This window comes from Hyaena hyaena, unplaced genomic scaffold (assembly GCF_003009895.1).
Source record: "Hyaena hyaena isolate Hyena2069 unplaced genomic scaffold, ASM300989v1 scaffold_643, whole genome shotgun sequence".
In the NCBI taxonomy this organism is placed as follows: Eukaryota; Metazoa; Chordata; class Mammalia; order Carnivora; family Hyaenidae; genus Hyaena; species Hyaena hyaena.
In genome coordinates, this window is record NW_024081277.1 from 324644 (window position 1) to 346384 (window position 21741).

General features: G+C 41.7%; 1 protein-coding gene across 1 annotated transcript in view; it reads left to right on the forward strand.

The window, feature by feature from the left end:
- CFAP61 (cilia and flagella associated protein 61) overlaps window positions 1–21741 on the forward strand; it is a 275380-nt gene that overhangs the window by 156618 nt on the left and 97021 nt on the right. Inside the window, exon 17 of the mRNA XM_039216607.1 lies at window positions 8073–8200. Coding sequence (XP_039072538.1) covers window positions 8073–8200 — 128 coding nt within the window. The remainder of the gene's footprint in view (window positions 1–8072; window positions 8201–21741) is intronic.

The following is a 21741-nucleotide window of genomic DNA, read 5'->3' on the forward strand; positions in this document are numbered from 1 at the left end:
GTAAAGGAATTAAAGATATGTAGTTCTTTAAATAACACTTCTTCATGGGTAGTATTACTAATAAGTTTGCAGAGGCAAAAGCAGTGCTTCATTCATCTCCCAAATATTTCATGAGTGCCTAGAGTATACCTGGAGCAGATCTTGCACTAACCACAGCCCACTCTGCCCATGTAGCATGATTTGGGATATGCTCTTTCTCATGTTAAGAATGCAGGCCAGGGGTGCCTGTGTGGCTCAGAGTAAGCATACAACATTTGGTTTCAGCTCAGGTCATGGTCTCACAGTTTGTGGGATCAAGCCCCATGTCGGACTCGGTGCTGATAGTGCAGAGCCTGCTTGGAATTCTCACTCTCTGCCTCTCCCTCCCTCCCTACCTCTCTCTATCTCAAAATAAATAAATAATAAATGTTAAAAACAAAAAGAATGGAAGCCAGAGGGGCACCTGGGTGGCTCAGTCGGTTAAGTGACTCTTGATCTCAGCTCAGATCTTGGTCTTCTGGTTGTGAGTTCAAGCCTCATATTGGGCTCAATGCCCAGCAAGCTTTAAAAAAAAAAATGCAAGCCAGAAAGTGTCCTTGGGTCATCATTGCTCTCAGCAGATACCAGAAGGCTTTTCAAAATTGTAGTTTGTGTCTGTGGAAGTGATTTCTCACTTATTCTCTTTTACATGTCTGTACTTCTCTACCGTTTCTTTATTTGGTAAATAATGGCAATACTCTGCCCCAAAGAGGGGAACTTGTGAACTTTGAACTTTGAAACTGACACTGATATCAATCTGTTATTTGTTTGGACCAAACTGGGAAACAGAGGGCCTCAAAAAAAGAAAAGAAGGAATACAGAAGCATAAGAAAAAATTACATTTATAAAGGAAAAGGAGGCTTATTAAGAATTTCAGAAATTCTGTTCCTAATGGCTTTGAATCTCTCCATCTTCCATTTCCTTGCATGGACAGAGCTCCCTTTGAAGTCTTTGGAAGCTTTCTGTAAGAAAAAATATATATACATGGGTGTGGAGCTGAAAATTGAGCTCATTGTTTTGCCCTTTTAAAATGTGTTTTTCGAAGATTTGCCTTTCATATTGCAGATGGGAGAGAGGATGTGCAATTTTACCTTGTGTAACATCTTTGCCTGAAAAGCTCAAAGTATTTGTAGACGTTGTTTAATGAATAGTTCCCATGTTTGCCTGCTGAGGAAGGCAGAGGTTTGTGTAATTTACTTCCATTTTACACCTGAGGAAACTGATATTTAAGGAAAAGAGGCTCAGAATTTCAACCAGTAGCAGAATTAAGAAAACAAGCCCAAACCTTGCCACCGGGCTAATGGTGCCTAGACTAATGATCCTGGAGGTTGAACATAACCTCCAAATGAAATGGTATCATTAGAAAAAATTCACCATAGACATTGTCATATTCCATTTTAGTGTGAACCTTGCATTTATTATGTATCATCATTTGTATTTATTTTGACTGCTTCCTAGTTTATTGGCCTATTTGTAATTTCAGTAACTTCTGATTTGGGATCTATTACTGAAATTGAGTTTTAATAATGCTTTTGTAGTCAGTCTAACTCATTCTAAGTAAGTGCGTAAGAGAAACCAAACCAGATGTGGAAACACAGAACTAAGCTCTAAGTATATCAGATATAATTGCATTTCGAGCAATTTTTTTGTATACACAAAACAGTTGACAAATATGCATGAAGCTCCAAACTATGTATTTAAGGTCTCTTGGTAAATGTATGTGAATCAAGGCATAAATTCAACTGACCGTGTACATCAATATCATTTTTACTAAAAAAATCAGATTGAATCCCACGTAGTTCTAATTACATCTAAATCATTTGTTTGCTCATTTAGGCAACTGGCAAAGAGCCAGCTAAAATAATTTCAATCAGTGGAAGTTATGTCAATACTCTTTAAGAAGGGCTTATGAAAAAGTTAATGCATCTATTCTTTTACCATTTATTGAGTTTCTAAAAATGTACGGCAGGAATCATTTAGATAAAATAAGCAAAACAAAACCCAAACATAACAAATGCCTCAAAAGACAAAAATGTAGTTCCTGGCCTCAGGAAGCAAACAGTCTCAGTGGAGGGCAGCAAACAAACCAACTAAATTAATAAAAGCAACCAAAACCTCCTCCAACAGCCCATTCACTGACAAGTCTTCTGTTTCAGAAGCTCACAGGAAATTACAGATAAATACGTTACAACTTAAACTTTTTGCCCATTTCTGTTCCGTATTTTCTCATCTCATCTCCTGTCCTGCTCGACCTGACCTTTGTTATCATTCCCCTCCCTACCTCAAGCTCAGCTCTAGAATTTTCTAACAGGGAAACCCCGTAATATTCTTTCTTCTCCTGTGGGACTGAACTGAAGGTCTGCATTTTAAACTCATTAGGAGACTCATGGTGAATTTCAAGGAACATTGTTTTTAGCCTTAGAAGGTCTCCGTACATACCACAATATGTTTTGTATTCCTTCATGCTGCGATATATTTTGATTTCTACATTTAAAATTATCCCTAGAGGTGCTTGAATGGCTCAGTTGGTTAAGTATCTGGCTCTTGATTTTGGCTCAGGTCATGTTCCCAGGGTCGCGGGATCGAGCCCTCCCTCTGGCTCCTTCCTGAGCACGGAGCCTGCTTGGGGTTCTCTCTCCAGGGCCCTGGTGATTCAGTCAGTTGAGTGTCAGACTCTAGATTTCATTCAGGTCATGATCTCATGGTTCATAAATTCGAACCCCTCACGGGGCTCTGTGCTGGCAACGCAGAGCCTGCTTAGGACTCTCTGCCCCTCTTCCTCTAGTGCTCTCTTTCTCTCTTTCAAAAATAAATAAACGTTTTTTTGAAAAAAGATTCTCTCCCTCCCTCTGTCCTTACCCTGCTTACGTATTCATGCTTGCACTCTCTCTGTCTCTAAAATAAAAATAAATAAAAGATAAAATAAAATAATCCCTTTGTCTAAAAATGCTAACCTAGTATTACTAGAAAAAATAAGAATAATAGTGTCTTCACAAGACATGGAGGTAAGAATCTAATTTCTCACCCATATCGTCAAAGGTGTGGTATGTAATTAAATAGCTTACAGAATTTCCTCTGTTTTATCTTTGAAATGACTTACTATCACAAGGCACATTTAATTTCTGACTATAAAATATAAGCCAGTAGTTAAAGCTTTATCTTTATTTCACTATTAAGAAAATAAAAAAACTAGGTCTCCAATGTGTCGGGCATTTTCAGTAAATCTTCAAGAAAAGGAAAAGCTAGCTTAGAGGATCTTAGAGGATCTTCCATACCTGGTGGTATGGTTGGGGTTTTATGTGTGTGTGTGTGGTTTTTTTTTTTTATGCCATGAAAACCCATGGCTAGAAGGAACATAGAGGGAGGAAATATTCTACTTTCCTTCCAAAAATGTCTGGTACTCCTGCTTATGGGCAAAATAAACCCTTTACAAAGCAGCAGAAGCCATCTTCATTTTCGGGGGTCACTGAAAGACATTTCCAGGCTGGGAAGAATTCTTTTCAAGGAATTTAAAAACCATCTAACTTAACAAAAGAAAAATGTGCTTTTTTCAGGTCACTTCATCATACCTGACGATGAATATGTTTTTAATTAAAGCCTGGGCACAAAACTGGCTTACTAAAAATCATTGTGATGCCTGATCATTCTCCTGAGACAACCACCAACATTGGTACTGATGGCTAACTCTTGACACCCCTGAGGCCACTTTATGTATTCAGCAGTTAGAAAGGTGATTTCTGAGGCCTCCGCAGCTGTTGGTGTTAAAGCTATTGTGTGGGAAACAAAAGCCATTCTCTTCTGTTCCCCAGCCGCCTTTGTATCATTGATACAGGAGCTATTTCATAAATGGGTTATAATTCTTTTACCAGGGAATTTCATTACTGCCTATGCTTCAGTGTTAAAGTGCACTTCCAGATAGCAGAGGGGAATGTCTGAACATATCTCCTGTGGAAGGAATCTTGGAGTTCTGACCTCTGTCAAGATGCTGGCATTTTAAGTCTGTTAATTGGGCCTGTGACTAAATGCCATCATATTGATGGGGTTTTGGGGTGATGGTGGAGTTTGTGGCTGACAGCCAAGAAAGAATTCTTGAAGACATCTTTGGTGCTAAAACATGATTTTATTAAAGCCCGGGGACAGGGCCCGTGGGCAGAAGGAGCTGAACTGGGGTTGTGAAGAGTGACTGATTATATGTCTTCAGGTTGGGAGGGGTTAGGGACAGTGTAAGTCTCTAAGGAAGTTTGGAAGCAAGGTTTCTAGGACCTTGAGGGGCTAGCTATTGTTAGGAAAATGTCATTTATTACTGTTTGGTAAAACCTCATGAGACTCTTCAGACGTATATCAGGGGCTATATGCTTGGAGTATAATTGCCAACATATACTTGGGAGTTAAAGATAAAGGATGTTTGCAAAATAATTTTAATGTGTTTAAGGAGACTTACAGGATCCTGGGGGATGGGGGGATCAGGATAATGTGAAACCAAGGTTTTGCTTCTAGCAAAGTGTCATCATGAGCAGCTGAGCTTCTAGATGGAGGTCAGTCTGCCTATTTCAAGGACTTGTCAATGAGCTGTAGGCAGTAAGGGAATTTAATTTTTCATGTGCCTTTGTTTCCCACGTCACCAAGGCAAGCACTTAAACCCCCTTACATCTTGATGAAGGTGACATTAGGAAACAGTCTATAGGTTTCTGGAGATTAAGCTATGGATAAGATTGCCTTTTTCTCGAAGTTAAGTAATCCCGTAAACTGAAGGAAGCTCTTGTCTTGCATGACTGTGATCTCTGTCAGTCAACCATTTGCTTTCTTTCCTTTCCCCTGTTCTTGGGCAGCCAGGAGTGTCTGAGGAATTGCACACATGCCCCCCTGGGGGAGGGGTTGCTGTTAGTCTGTCCTTTACCCTCAACTTGCCCCACGTTCCCTCATCAGTACCAATATCTATGTTCCCAGTCTTCTGTATGGTAAACCACCAGACCCAAGACTGGCGAGAGTGAATTGGCTGCCACCCTACCTGTCTTGGAAATCAGTCAGAACACAGTACATGGCGACAGCCACATATACCGGAATTAACTGCTTTTCTCCAAAAACTCCTTATTGACCTGACTTGGGAAATTCTCCTAGGCCAGATTAGAGTGACATTTATTTGGAGAACAGACATTTTTTCACCCAAATGATATGTTCATTATTGTCATTTGGAAAATGTGTCAGGTTAGAGAAGTTTCAGTTGCATATAGAAGAAACAGCTGTCCTAAGCAACCAAGGAAACATGGTGGGCTGCATCAGTCTCCTCAGCTATTCCTCCCTCCCTGGGCTGTGCCCTTTGAGGCTCCTCCCACTACAGGTGAGTCTCCTTCCCCATCTCATGGGTAGTAGGCTCAGCCACATGACTTCCTTTGGCCAAGCTGAAGAGGTATTGCTTAGTCTTACTTTATGCACTTCTACCATTGCCCTAAGAACATTCGCCAGCTATTTCTCATCAAAATAAAGACAGGGAGATGTGAGGCCAATCTGAAATCTGCAAGTTGGAGCCAAACCCAGCTGAATCCAGCCTTCAGATGTACTTCCAGGTGACCCAGAGATCCATGAGTGAGAACAAATGATAGCTGTTTTAAGTCAAAGCCGCTTGCAGTAGTTTGTTATGTAGCATTACTGTGGCAAAAGCTGACTAATTTTTATTGCTCTTATAATTGAAGACTCCAAAGGCAATGTGGGCTTCAGATAGAGTTTGAAGGGAGTTTCTTTTTTTTTAATTTTTTAATGTTTATTTATTTTGAGAGAGGAGAGAAAAACAGAGTGTGAGTGGGGGAGGGGCAGAGAGAAATGGACACACAGAATCTGAAGCAGCCTCCATGCTCTGAGTTGTCAGCACCAAGCCTGATGAGGGGCCCAAACTCACGAACCGTGAGATCATGACCTGAGCTGAAGTTGGCCACTCAACCAACTGAGCCACCCAGGCGCCCCTCTTCTTTTTTTTAATGTTTATTTTTTGAGAGAGAAAGAGGGAGGGAGGTATGAAGAAAGAGCGAGTAGGGGAGGGGCAGGGAGACACAGAATCCAAAGCAGGCTCCAGGCTCTGAGCTGTCAGCACAGAGCTTGATGCAGGGGTCAAACTCATGAGGTGTAAGATCATGACTGAAGCCAAAGTCAGAAGCTCAACCAGCTGAGCCACCCAAGCACCCTGAAAGGAGTTTCTCTTCCATGTCTCTGATTCTCTTGGTGCTTCAACCAGGATGATTTCCCACTTGGTGTCATGATAACTGTACCATTTCATGCTTCACATCTATACCCCAATACTCTCTAGAAGGCAAGAGCCTTCTCTTTTTCAACCATCATATAATAAGTCCTGTGATTTACTCTTATTAGGCCAACATAGGGCATGTGTCTATCCTGGGCCAATTATTGAGCAAGGAGGGTATGGTTATGTGACTTGGTTTATGTCAATCAGAGTCCACTCTTAAAGATGGGAGCAAGCTCAATCTCTTCCACAATTCATGGTGTGCCTCATTAAAGGTGAGAACATGCTGAGAAGCCCGCCAGCAGCATTAATTATGGAGAGTCTAAAATATCAAACATTACATTACATTATTTGGGTCAAGACCTTTTCTACCTGCATATTGCTAGGCTAGCTAGAGTTAGAGAGAAGGGGTTTATCCTCTAACTTTCACATGTTCCTTGGTGAATGGCAAAGCATGTGGCCACACCCATGCTACCTCAGGCGCTGAGGTCAGTGGAAGCCAAGATTTACATAGGACTTTACCATTAGCCCACTGGACTTCCAAACTCCTAGTAACTCGGGATTTTAAGAAAATTAAAAATAGATTTGGTCTATTGGAATTTGAAGGCCTCTGAGCTGTAGGATGAGTTAATGCCAATATAATGAGAATTTAACGGAGTGTGGTGCATTGGTGTGGATGTCATTCCACTGCCTTCTGGCTTCCATTGTATCTGATGAGAAGTCAGCTATAATTCTTCCAGACATAGAGTAAGCGTCAAATAAAAATGTATGTTGAATGAATTTTAAATAGAACCAAGGTAAAACTTAAAAAAAGGGGATGGGGGTCTCCTAGGTAGCTCAGTTGGTTACGCGTCCAGCTCTTGGTTTCAGCTTAGGTCATGATCTCACGGTTCATGGGTTCTCTGACAGTGCAAATCCTACTTGGAAATCTCTTTTTCTCTCCCTCTCTCTGCCCTTCCCCTGCAGTCTCTTTCTCTCCCTTTCTCTCAAAATAAACAAATAAACTTAAAAAAAAAATAGAACCAAGTTCTTTTGACACAATATAACATTCTTTCAAGAATACCCCACCACCTCTTTGTAAAACTTTCCTTTGTACATTTACTGCTTCCATCGAGGCCTTTGCAGGAAAGTGAATCAAATAAATCAACCCAAGTAAGTTTTTCAAACGTGGACATTAAAATGATCACCAGTTACTTTCCCTGCTTCTAAGAGTCCTACCTGACCTCAGATCATCTGGAAGGTTGAATAACCCTTATCATCCAACATACTTTTGTCATTCAACTAAGGTTTGTCATTCTCCTAATATTACTGAACACCTGTTCGCAGGCACCGTGTTAAGTAGTGTGAAGGATGCAGAATGGAAAGAACTAATATTTGTCTTAAGTTAAATTACTCAACAATTGTAATCTAATTGTTGTTCAGATTTTCAGGGTGATCTTAGACAGAAGGAAAGATTGAGACCTTTCATAAAACTACAGATTCTCAAGGAGCAACTTGTCTGTCTTCTTGTGAGACTATTTACCTTATTGTTTCTAATCATAAAGGGCCCCAATTCTGTAGGAAACATCCATCAGCAATAAGACAAAAATGATGTAAACCAAGCATTTTGATATGAGCCACACTAGGCATTAGGTATTTTCCCATACTCTTACATTAATCTTAAAAATTCTTTTCTGTAAATTTCACCATGGCTGTCATGGGCATTATTTAGTCTGATTTGCCAGTAGTGTCCTGGTTAAATAATTCTACATAATTGCTAATCTGGGAGCACAGACTCAGCTATGTCTTCCTCAAGTCTCTCTCTTTGTATCTTTTATTCCAGTTGGGTTATGCTTTGAACCATACAAACAGAAAACTAACATTGGAACCTAAAATAACTGTCAATGCCAAGATTGTTGTGGTTGGTGCATCCAGTGTTGGAATTTCCTTCCTAGAGACACTGGTATTTTGGTGAGTTGTTTTACTTTATTTCTTTCTTTGTTTTTAAAGGGGCCATTCTCTTCTATACCTGAGAGGGTTTTTTTTTTTTTTTCCCAAAAAGACCTGAAGTTTTTTTGCCACCCCAAATACCTTGCCTAGGTGGATTGATGAATCAGTGAAATATTCTAGACTGAGAGCTGGCAAATCATAGCCCCTTGGTCAAATGTGGCTTTCTATCAGCTTTTGTAAATAAAACTTTATTGGATCACAGTCACATTTATTTATATGTTGTCTCTGTTTTCTTGATACAATGGCAGATTTGAGAGACTGTGACAGAGACTGTTTAGCCTGCAATGCCTAAAATATGTACACTCCTACCCTTTCCAGAATTTTGCCATCCTCAGTCTATACTAGTATTTCCCTCATTGGCTGAATCATAGGAATCACCTAGAGCATTTGTTAAAGATTCCCAGACCCAGCACCAGACACACAGAATCAGGAACTCCCTGGGAGGGCTCTGGGGATCTACATTTTAGCAAGTGCTCCATATACTCAGGCAGGTTTGGGAACTAGTTTTGACATTGCATATCATAAACAGACTTTCTGAAATGGCAGACGGGCCAGGGCCTTTCTTCCACCCCCTGCACTGTAGGTGCCAGGGAACAGAGTAACCCCCACCCCCTGACACACACACTGCCCAGGGAAGACTGAGGCCTGCATATCCCTTCAATGCTGTTTGTTTTGTTTTTGTTTTGTTTTGTTTTTTTTTTTTATCCTCACAGTACTAAACGGGTTTCCTTTCAGAGAACATTTTTCTGATAGGTGATTCCTGAGGATTCTCAGCTTCCCCTGACTAGTTCTCCATCTGCTCACTGAATTTCATCCCTTCACTGACAGTAAGAGCCCTGGGTTATTGTCCAAGAACTTGGGTTCATGGCCTGGCATCACCAGCACGTGATGCAGAACCTTAGATGTGTTACTTCACTTTCTCTCAGACTTGCTTTCCTAGTTTATTTTTTTTTATTTTTTAAAGTTTATTTATTTATTTATTGAGAAAGAGAGCAAGGGTGAAGCAGAAAGAGGGAAAGACAGAATCCCAAGCAGGCTCTATCTGTCAGCAAGGAGCCCAACGCAGAGCTCAAACTCACAAGCCATGAGATCATGAGCTGAGCTGAAATCAAGAGCTGACTGAGCCACCCAGGCACCCCTCCTCATTTTTTTTAAGTCTCATAGATGTCTTTTTTTAAAAATTTTCTAATGATTATTTATTTTTGAGAGAGGGAGACAGAGCACAAGTGGGGGAGGGGCAGAGAGAAAGAGGGAGACACAGAATCTAAAGCAGACTCCAGACTCTGAGCACAGAGACCAATGCAGGGCTCGAACTCACGAACAGTGAGATCATGACCTGAGCTGAAGTCTGAAGCTTAACCAATTGAGCCACCCAGATGCCCCAATAAAGTCTGATAGTTTCATAGATGTCTTAAAAGAGCTTGACTTTGGAGAAACCCAGACTCCTGAGTCAAAAGTCCAGTTTTTTCTAAATCTTTTGCTCAGGATCACATGAGAAATTTTAGCTCCTGTTCAAAACAGAAGATGGGGAAAAGCAACCCTACCAGCACTCCTCCAGAAACCAGTAAAGGTACCGGCCCAGAGAAGATGGGTGAGGCTTTGTTAAGGGTTAGAAAAGGAAAGGGGTGGAGGAAATGACCCCTAACAGGTGTTTGTACTTGGTTGATAAGGAGACAAGCTAACCCCGAATGATTACTTTGCTCATTTGACATCACATTAACCAGATAACGATTTTTTTTTCACTTTTCAGCCAATTTGTTCAGTTATTATACCCCTAGTTAATCAGAAATAAGTCACATGTCATTATTGAAATTAGCAACAGAGCTCACATACTTTAAATATTGTGGTCAGTCTATAGCAATCTTTCATTGCAAGAAAGAAGTAATGAGAAGCACCCAGGAATATCTACTTTCCTGCGTGGGCCACACTATAGTTTGAGGGCTCTTCTTGTTCTGAGGTGTCTCTTCATCTAAGACTCTGAACAGCAAGTCACATGTGACCATTTCTGAATGATGTACAAGTGTGGACTTGTGAAATTATAGTAGTCAAGAAGTTACCAGAAACAGGTCTGAAATCTTCATTCAGCTACATACTTAGTCATTACTGTTGTATTTTAAATGATTACATTGATATATACATATAATTTTCTTTTTGTGGAATCAACTTAGATTTAATAAAGACAAGAATAAATTTGGATATAAGTACTTGGTTGATTAAGTTCCTCAATCAGACAGACCTTTTAAAAACATTTTAAAGTACTTACAGTTCTCTGTCATCATTACACAGATTACAGATACTAAAAATAGACTGGTATCAGTTTACGGATCTTGAGTCCTTCACAGAGGAAATCATTTTCTCATTATTTCCCCTAATTATCTTAAATTAGCAGTCACCACAGTAACCTGCTGCATATTTTACTTACCAGCTTAACTACCATTTGAACTAGATGTTGTAAGTGATTTGACCCGAAATGAAACGGAAGTGGTCCCCAAATACTGACCCCCAGTGATGAGTGAATCCACATTCTGGAGGCACGATTTAGAAAAATTGCCCTCCTAATGTTCCTTCACCGCACTATGAGACTCAGTTGAAACACTATAGTTCCTGGAAAACCCCATCTCAGGCCCAGTACGGCAACCTCGTTTTCCAGAAGGTCTGGTAATCCTGTCATCTGGTGTCCAAACAGGCAACTCTTTGTCCTCATGTTGTGTACACGCAAAAAAATTACAAAGCATTTGTCGTCTTCAAAGGACACCAAAGGCAATCCTTGCACAGATTCTTGTTACATCCTTCTTTCCTCAAATGCTAAGATGCTACTGGGGGAGCCGAAGGGCTTTGCCCTAAGTCAGTAGGATGAGGCTCCAGGCGATGGGAGAGTAGTAAGCATGATATTACAATTTTTTATTAGTACAGCATTCTATCTGGTCCTTTGCTGTTACCCATCCAGTTACAGCTGCACAGACACACTTCCTTATCTTTGGTTGTCAGGGCTGTGTGTCACCTGTATCTTTGTGTTTTTACTCAGGCAAGTTCTCCTTGGGCCCCCAGTTCCCAGTGACATGTAGGACAAGTGTTTTCTTAGGGACACATACCAGTATCCCCTGGGGTGCTCCCACCCTCCCAGTCCTGTTCAGTCCTCCAGTGCTGGGCTAAAGAGTGGCACCCCAGCTCTCAGAGCTTCCTGAAGGTTCTTGGTCTGGACAGTGTAAGTACTTCATATATATTATCCTTCTCAGTACTTGTATTAATAAGACTTGTCTAAAACCCCAATTATGAGAAAAAGCAGAAAGAACCTGGCCTCAACTGTTAGCCCCCCTCTGCTGCCAATCAGTGCCATGGCCTGTCCTCCTCACTGTGCTGACAAGGTCATGACACGGACCCCCATGGTCCTGCCAGCCTGAAGGTCTTTCACCCTAGGAATTCCACCAATCTTATCTGAGGCCTGAAGGGAACTTCCTCTTCTTGGATCAACTGCTAGTCCTGGAGGTGAGCATCTATCATCTGTCAGGGAAATGCTATTTCCTGGAGGAGAGTTTTGCAATGAAGTCTGAAAGCTCTTTTCTTTTCTTTCTTTTTTTTTTTTTTACAAATAGTTTATTGTCAAATTAGTTTCTACATAACACTCAGTGCTCATCCCCAAAGTGCCCTCCTTCATGCCCATTCCCCCCTCCCCCCCACATCCATCAGTCCTCAGTTTTTGTCAGCATTCAAGAGTCTCTCATGGTTTGCCTCTCTCCCTTTCCCCCACCATTTCCGCCCTTCTTCTCCCCCTTGGTCCTCCGTCAAGTTCCTCCTAATCCTCCTATACGTGCAAACATATATTTGTCCTTCTCTGCCTGACTTATTTCGCTCAGCATAACACCCTCAAGGTCCATCCATGTTGCTAAACATGGCCAGATTTCATTGTTTCTCATTGCCATGTAGTATTCCATGGTATAGATAAACCACATCTTCTTGATCCATTCGTCTGTTGATGGACACTTAGGCTCTGAAAGCTCTTTTCAAAAAGCAGGAGGCCCTTTCCTGCAAAACTTTAGGAGGTTAGATTTTCAGCAGCCACCTCACGCACAAAGTCCCTCTTGCTGAACTCCCCAAATGTCATGCTTTGAAAATTTCAGGCTTTCCACTGAAGTACTCCAAAATCATTTTTAAAAAAGAAATAGAGAAATGCCATGCCCAAAAAAGGGGTGGGGCAGGAACCAGATCTGTGAACTCACCTTATATTTTACATCCTTCTTACAGTATGGTCCATCACCAACGTCACCCATCATCTGGGAGCTCACTAGCAAAGCAGAGCCTCAGGCCCTGCCCCTGACAGTCTCCCAAGTAGATAGTCCCTGCCCTTCCCTGAATTACACAGATCGGCTTCATCACTGTCTCTGGGGCATGAACTCACTGAGCTGAAGCAGTTACTGGTTTATTCTGTTTCAGCTCGTGTGTCTCACTGCTTCTGTGCATTACATTATTTACTCCTAATTATGGAGCAGCTCCTTTTAATCCATTATTTTAAAATCCTTCCTAATTAAATTCTAAGGTAAAGAATCTCTTGAGGAGCCTGCAGTGGCATCCTGGGATGACAGTGACTGAAAGCAGCCCCGGGTGGTATCCCGACGACCCTTTGTGAGCCTAGAGAAACACACACTTGGATTCACAGAAAGCGCTGGTGGGAGGGAGGGCCCAGGCCCACCTTTTCTTCCACTTCTACCACCCGGAAGAGTTTTCTCAAAAACAAAACAAAAGAAAAGAAAACAAAAAATCCAACCAAAGAATCTCATCAGGAAGTGAAATCTCTGATTTTGTCCCTAAACATCGATCCCTCATCGGGTTGGGTGCTGCAGAACCCCTAAGAATAGCTTGGACCGAGGAGAGCACATTTGCACAGCCACAGTTGTGCCCAGATGACCATGACTCCTGTTACCGGGCTGCATATCCGGCGCAGCTGTGGGGTCTGGCAGCAGCCAGCCCAGTGCTTGCGGCTTAATTAGACTTTTTATCTCTACGTTTGTCTGAGGATATTTGAAACCTTCAGTGTGGCCTGTCACTAATTAGGTAACTAATTAAATAGTTAGTGCTTACTTGCTGAGCTCAGAGCTAAACCCCAGTGAACAGGTTGGTGATTGCCATTGTTCTGTACTGTTGGTCTTGGCCTCATGAGTGGATGGACATGTGCTCTCCCTGATTGTCCTTTTGATACCAGGGCAAGTGCAGCATGGTGGCCCGGCCCATGGCACATACAGTGCTGCCCTCAGAGGTGCCAGGGGAGCAGGCAGAGATCAACGGGGCAGGTCGTGTCTTGCCATATTGTGTTGGCATCACAATGGGACCTGTCAGGGGCCCGTACAAAAGCCCGTCTGGTGACTGGGGTGGGGGTGGGGAGGGGAGGGACAGCTATATGTCAAGCGCAAAGGCATTGGCCTTCCCAGGCAGAAAGACCTGACATTCTGCCACTGGAAAGTAATGACCAGACTACCTGGTGTTGCAAATCATAATCAAGTTTCCTAACTGATTCCAATATTTAAACGTAATTAATGATAAATGAAAAAAAACCCTCATTTGTCGCAAGTATCCACTCCTGCTCATTTCAGGATAAGTTTTTTATTTTAACTTTATTTTTTTTTAATTTTTTTATTTATTTCTGAGACAGAGAGAGAGAGACAGCAAGAGCAGGGGAGGGTCAGAGAAAGAGGGAGACAGAATCTGAAACAGGCTCCAGGCTCTGAGCTAATTGACAGCGCAGAGCCCGATGCGGGGCTCAAACCCACAAACCATGAGATCATGGCCTGAGCTGAAGCGGGACGCTTAACTGACTGAGCCACCCAGGTGCCCCTAAATTTTAACTTTATTTTTGAGAGATAGAGAATGAATGGGGGAGGAGCAGAGAGAGACGGGGAGACACAGAATCGAAAGCAGGCTCCAGGCTCTGAGCTGTCAGCACAGAGCCCGACGCAGAGCTTGAGCCCACGAACCGTGAGATCATGACCTGAGCCGAAGTCCGATGCTTAGCCGACTGAGCCACCCAGGTGCCCCTCAGGATAAGTTTTCTTATCTCCTACTACCACTTTACAGACACCCAGAAAAAAAGAAAAGCAGTACTCTTTGAGCAACATTAGGCCTTTTATGGGATCAGCTTATTGTCATTTTCTGTGAGTTTTTTTCATGATTCTTTGGGGTGAAGGACGTTAATTAAGGAATGTATTCTTTGTGATCACACAAAACATAACCACAGGTGTGAACACACTAATAGACTCAACCATTCTGTCTCCACCCTCTACTATTAGATCATTTTCAATTGATGATGTCGGCACCCAAAGCTGAAAACAAAGAATTTGGGTGCAAGCAGTTTATTTGGGGGCCATCCCAGGAAATAACCTGAGAGAGCAGGGTGGTAAGGTGGGAAAGGGAGGGAAGTCAACAACACCCCCAAAAAGCATTTGTCAGTGGGTTGCTGTGGGCAACTGAGACTCAATCCTATACTGGGACCCTTAAAAGGACACAATGGAGAGTGGCCCCTCTTTGTATGAGGAAGCTGCAGTATTTACCCACCAGTTCCTGTCTTTCTGGTCACATGATCACCCTGGACTGTTCTTCCAGCATGTCCCTCCAGCTCCCATGGTCAGAAGATGTCCCCAGGCAGACAGAGGCAGGAAAGCACTGGGCTGGGAGAAACTTTTGCAGGTGATATGGGTAGACTCCCTACCATCCCAGTTTCTTTAGTCAGTTCTTTCTTTTTTTAATTTTTAATTTTTAATTTATTTTGTAGAAAGAGAGAGACAGAGTGTGAGCAGACAGAGAGGGAGACACAGAATCTGAAGCAGGCTCCAGGCTCTGAGCTGTCAGCACAGAGCTTGATGCAGAACTCGAACCCACAAATCTTGAGATCATGACCTGAGCCTAAGCAGCTGAGCAACCCAGGTGCCCCTAGTCTGTTCTTTCTTAATATTCAGTTGTCCTTCTTTGAAACATGTGAGCAGAGATGAAGGTAGAGAAAAAGTAAGGCTAGATAAGAAGGCTGTGTCAAGAGGATTTCATGGCCACCTCTCTTCCCAGGTGTTCTTGTAGCTCTAAAGGGGACCTGGCTGGAAAAAAAAAAAAAATGTGGCCTTAAGGGCATGTCTTGACAAGTCCTTTATTTCTACTTTGGGACAGAGATAGGTTAAGTCAGTAGTTTTCAAATTGTGGTCTGTGGAGCAGCACTTCTGCATTGCTTGGGGATCTGTTGGAGATGCGGATACCCCGGTGCCACCCTGTAAGGATTGAATCAGAAATAGTGGAGTGGGAGGGGTAGATGTGGGAATCTGTGTTTTCACACCCCTCTGGGGGTCAGGATCCAAGAACCACTGATTTAGGGTACTCTAGAATGACTGATGGGGCCCAGGAAAATCATCCAATATCTGTGAATCTGTTTCCTCACCTATACAATGAGGAGAGAACCCAGAATCTCTCCTCCTACACTGGCATGAGAGTTAAATCAAGTGATACCACCAAAGCATCTGGAAAAGCCTAGCACTCAAAACTGATTAGACTGGCACCTCCTCACTAATTAAATTTACATATCCAGTTTCTTTGTGGGAGCCTCGCATTGTCTCTCATAGGAGGAAGGAGCCTGGGGAGGTAGAGTCTTAATATGGAAGATGCTCTCTTCCCCAAGGATTAGGGATGAATCAGAGGTGTTTCCTGCCAGTGTATGTGACCGCTCCTTGCTAGAGTTTCTGTTCTGGCAAAGATGTTCTCTTGAAATTCAGTTAAAATGACTACCACCTCTGATTTAACATCAGAAGGACCAAGCAAGCTAACCAACACTCTGTGGTGTTTCTATTTTCCAAAAATGCTTGACTGCAGAGAAAACTGGTGTTATGCCCTGCCCTTTTAGCGGTCTACCCAGACTGAGGGATATATAAATCCCTCATGGACCAAAGACGCTCCTGGTCATAGTGGCCACATCTTTGGCTCCCACTGACTATCACTACCTAATGGGCTGCTGATGGATGTTTCTTAAGCCCTTTCATAATACTTGGATGCTTTGCAAACCTTAATCTGGACATATTTTGGGTCCTCTCTTTGCCACTAACCTCGTTTATCATCTAAGTCTTGAAGGGACTCTGAGTGCACCCCAGACCCCAAATCCAAGAATTCCACTGCATCAAAAACAAAACAAGTCCAAAACAAAAATTAACTTTTTGCTCATGTGTCTCAAATATTTAATGGTATCATATACTTCCTTCATTGAAATGTATATTAAACTCTACCCACCTTCCTTAAGCACCCAAAATCATTGGGAGCCTCTCACTTTTCTATGCCTAGAACAGTGGCTCTCAAAATGGAACACCAACATGAACATCATTTGGGAAACTGTTAGATATACAAATTCTAGGGTCCCACTCCAGACCGACTGTATCAGAAACCTGGAGAATGGGTTCCACAAATCTTTGTTTAAGCAAACCCTCTAGGGAGTTACTTGAACTTCAGGGGCACTAGGTCAATACCGTCTACCTCCATCCTACTGTCCACACCTTTCTCATGTGCAGTCTCACTTCCCAAAAGACAAAGGGCGCCATACACCTCAGTCACACCCTACCCCAGACTCCGACTCAGCTCTGAATCCACTAGTCACTTTCTTGCTTCCCTATACCTCCCACCAATTGAATTCTTTTGGCCCAGTGCAAACAAATAGAAGTGACTATAGCACTTTGAGGGAACAAGGAGGTGTCAAACTGGCCCTTCTTATACACCATTTGATACTGGGTAGAAATTTGGAAAAGCCTGGAATCATGGGAATGGTCCTTCTGTAGAGGTGCTAGGTAGTCCTCCCCTCTAGGGTACTGGAGTGCTTGCAGCCACTGCTGAGACCCAGAGTAGGCAAGGCCTCTTACTGGGCACATGGCTTCTGGAAACCATGTTGATCCCTAACTGGAATTCTCTCAAGATAATTTCTCTCAAAAGGACAACCAGAATCTTTGCAATATACCAACACAGTAAGGTGCTTGGGCTTAAAAAAAAAAAAAAAAAGCCCCTGAGTTTCCTTTTATTTTAAGAGCTAGTGATGGAGAAATATGTTGTGATCAGCTTCCTAGACATCAGCTTCCTCAACATAATGTTGAGTAACTTTTTCTCTAAGCAACAGATTGTGAAAATTCCAGACTCAACCACTCTGTACATCAGAGATGCTTTTGGGGGTGGGTAGATGGGGGTGGAGGTAGAGGTGGAGGTGATAGTTATAGAGTTTCCGGGGCCCTTATTCCTGCAGCCACAATTCCTGGGCTGGGGTGGGTCCCAAGAATATGTATTTTTAAGATTCCCCAGATAATTCTGATATGCACCTGGGTATAGTAACCACTTATGTAGACCTTTCCTCAAAATTGGCAGTCTTATCTATGAGGACACTTATTTCTCTCTATAATTGCTCATTGTAATTAACCTGTTTTATGAACTTGTTTTCCAAACTGCATTTCCTAATTCCTAACAAACATATGACTTCTAGGCCATGTCATTACTTCAGAGCTTACTTACTAGGCATAATTATTAACTTATCATTAAGTATGACATAGCTGAAGTCACTATCCCATATCATAGTATTTACACATGAAATTGGACCCAGTAGAAAGGATCTCATACACTTCATGCTTAAACTATCACCATTAAGAATAAAGGTTTAAAAAGATATAAATGCCATGCATCAGTAAGGAAACCTGACCTTATGGTGTCTAGAAAGCCTTGTAACCACCAGCAGTTGCCCCAAGCATCAAACCTGTCCTTATTCCCGCCCCATACCTCCACAAGTGACTTCATTCACTTTTAAATCCCACAATGCTTTTTTCCAGGTTTAGGGAACTGACTGATTGGTGTCTTACATTTTGCCATCTCTTGTGTGCAAAGGCTTTCCAACTGGTCTTTCATAACTGCTGTTTCAGTATTTCATCTTATATATGCTCCATGTATACAAAAATATGATTAGAGTACAAATGTGTAACACTTTTACTCATATATATGTAATCATTTCCCATAAATTATAAAGCAAAATCCAATTTCTTCTTAGTTTGTTTTGCCAGACTTCTAAATTTTATTCTTATTTGTTAAGTAACTATTTCAAACATTACATTCATTTTCATTTTTTCAGTTAGGGTTTATATTTTATTTTTATGCAGAGCTACACAAGCTTCTCATCTGAGATCCTGAATCCCCATACTCTCTTTACCCTGGCCACCACCCTTCTTCCTTGAAGGGTCCCTGGAGAATTCACAAAGCACCTACATTACTCCAGGCAGGCACTCAGACCTTATTGTTGGGTTCAGTGTTGATTCTAGATCCTTGTCCCAGAGTAGAAGCTTGGATTCAGGCATGTTTAAGAGATTTGCTTCTTGACCCTTTTCTCCAGGCCCCATCCTGGTTCCTACTGGGGCTTCCATGAATAGGAGAGCCATGAAATATGACACCCAAGAGAAGAGAGAAAAAAAGATCAGGGAGAGAGCTTTGAGCTTCTTTGCCCCATGAACACTCCCCCACTTTTAGAAGTGCTCACAATCCTTGACCCCACTGTCTTCTGGTCTCTCTTTGGTCTCCCCCTGGAGGTCCGAGTGTGCCACTACTGCCAGCTAGGTGGCCATGGATGCAGCTATTGTGCTATTTTTACTAAGACAACAAACAGGAAGTGGCTAAGGATGTTGTCAATCTCTTTGTGGGCTAAACAAAATAATATTGCTGAAGAAAGTTAACATTTTTTCAGGGAAAACCTCGTAGATTCTCTTAATCAACTTATAAATATTTTGACTTGTTTTGCCTTCCATTTTTCTTTTGCTATTGGAAGTCCACATAACTCCCAACTTTTAAGTTCCATCTATAGCATGTCATCATTAATTTTGTGACATTATGTGATAGCATTAAGACTGAATCAGATCTGAGTTATTCTTTGACTATTTAAATAAGCAGTTAAGTACCTGTCTTGAACTAGGATTTACTGTAATTTGGCAAACATTTTTGTCATTGTTGTGAACAATTCAAAAAGCAGGGATTTTAGTAAATTGTAACATTTAGATTGATGTGGGATAATTATTTTCTATCTCTACATTATCTATTCAAATAAAGGCATTAATGAAAGCAGTTAATTAAATCACTGGCTTTGGTTGCCCTTGCTATGCCAAAAAACCCCGACCAAGAAAAAAAAAACAAAACCAACAACCACACACACACACACACACACACACACACACACAAACCCAGCCAGGAAAAAATTAAAAATAAAAGTAATAAGCATTCACTTGGCAGGCTGACAGGTTTCTACTGCCCAGAAGGGTAGGCAACATGAAAAGTTTTATGTTTCTTTTATCATGCTCACAATAAATTGGCAATGTGACCCTTTTATTTGAAGGATAAGGATGTTTAGACCTAATTTTGTAGCTGTCCCCCTGAAGCATGGAATGAAACGCAATACCTTTTACTTATTTCCCTGGATACACTAATCCCTCCCTGCTTTACACATATCGCTGAGCTGTTCCTCCCCTTGTATCCACAGCAACATGAAATCCCCACTGGAATTATCTGCTGTGAAAATGCAGGTGCGCTTGTTTAATGTTTCATTGGTTTGAGCACTTCACTTGAACTTTTTTTTTTCCACGACACAGTGACCTTTGATTTTTGGAGCGGAGGACTCACAGTGATGTTAGATATTGTTTATATACAGTAAAAGCCAACACCACTAGATATGAGAACGGTGTTGTCTCTGTGGTCCTGTTCCTGCCATTTTGTCTACTGTATGCCCAAATCCAAGACGTACCCTGTGACTCACTGTTCTATTTGTAGGAACTTCTAAAATATTCATTGGTTGTCAGATTAAAAGTCTTAAAAATTTGATCTCCAAATTTCACCCTCAGAAGAGCTAAAATCTACTAAAATTACACATTATAAACTTTATGATTTTGGACCAATATTCTTAGATAGTTATAAATTAAGAAATATTTGAATGTTTCTGAATCAGATTAAAAATTAAATTAAAAAATACAAGGTTGGGGGAAAAGTGGGCATGTTAATAGAAAGGCATGAAAGAGACAGGGAACCTTCACTGAATAGCAAGAAGTTTAATGAGGTTAGGTTAGGCCCCGAAACAAAGGCCTTATATATCATGCTTGTGAATTTGGATTTAATATCTTTTTTTTTTTAATTTTTTTAAATGTTTTATTTATTTCTAGGAGAGAGAGAGAGAGAGACAGCATGAGCAGGGGAGGGTCAGAGAGAGGGAGTCACAGACTGAAACAGGCTCCAGGCTCTGAGCTGGCAGTCAGCACAGAGCCCGACGCGGGGCTCGAACCCACGAACCATGAAATCATGACCTAAGCGAAAGTCGGACGCTTAACCGACGAAGCCACCCAGGCGCCCCTGGATTTAATATCTTAAATCATTTTAATTAGTTATTCATTTAAAATGTTCTATGTAGCAAGCAATATCCTAAACATTTTTACAGATACCATCATTTAATCTCATAGCACCCCTAAAAGGCATTAGGTTCTATTATTCCCATTTTACAGACTAGGACATTGACAGACTAGGACTCTCTGCCCCTTCCCCATTTGCTCTCTCTCTCTCTCTCTCTCTCTAGATAAATAAACTTTAAAAAATTAAATTTAAAAAAAAAGATGTTTTCAGTTAGTTATGCAGAAGATGAGTAGAAAAGAGACTTGTGCCAGAGAAACTAACCTGAGACTCTTTAGGCAAGAGATTGACCTAAGGCAATGTGTCCCAGGAATGTCAGGTGGGACGCATTCAAGAGATGTAGACGAAGTAAAAGTGGCTGGAAGTGGTGACCAATTGTGGGAAGTGAGAAAAAGGGTAGGAGTCTGCTGTTGGCTTTCAGATTCCTAACTTGAGAGATAGTTCGTTGATCATGCCTTTGACAGAGATAAAGGAGCAATAGAATGGAACTACAAAGACCTTTGTTCAGACACATACTGATTTAGGGATACCTGTGTAGCAGCCCCATTAGGCCCTTGTAAATTGGGTTTTGAGCTCAGAAAGAAGCTTTTGTATAAATATGTAAGATGAAGTCATGGTGGTAGATAACATCACCCAGGGAGATAGGCACAAAAACTGAGAAGCTTGTGAGTAGGGAGATGGGCAAAGGAGGAGGAGCTGGTGAGGAAAGCAATAATAAGAGAGAACCTGAAGATAATGTTGCCCCAGAAAGCATGTTCTATGGCTGCAGCTTTTGGGTGGGGCCTCTTTCCTGGCCCCATCTGTCACCATTTCTTCCATTCACATCAGTAACAGCATCTGACCATTCTAGTTCCTGGATGACTCCCCATCCCCTTTCAGTTTCCAGAACTCTACACATGCATCTGCCTTTTCTCATTTGAACCCCATGGTGTCGACCACCTATTTCCTGTCTGGATCCTGATTAATACCAGGATCATCCCCCAGGCCCACCTGCCCTTCCTCCATGAGTCAGCATGAATAGAGATTTCTAGTTGCTTCCCACTATTTATTCTGCACTTTGACCTTGGTAACAGAACATTGGG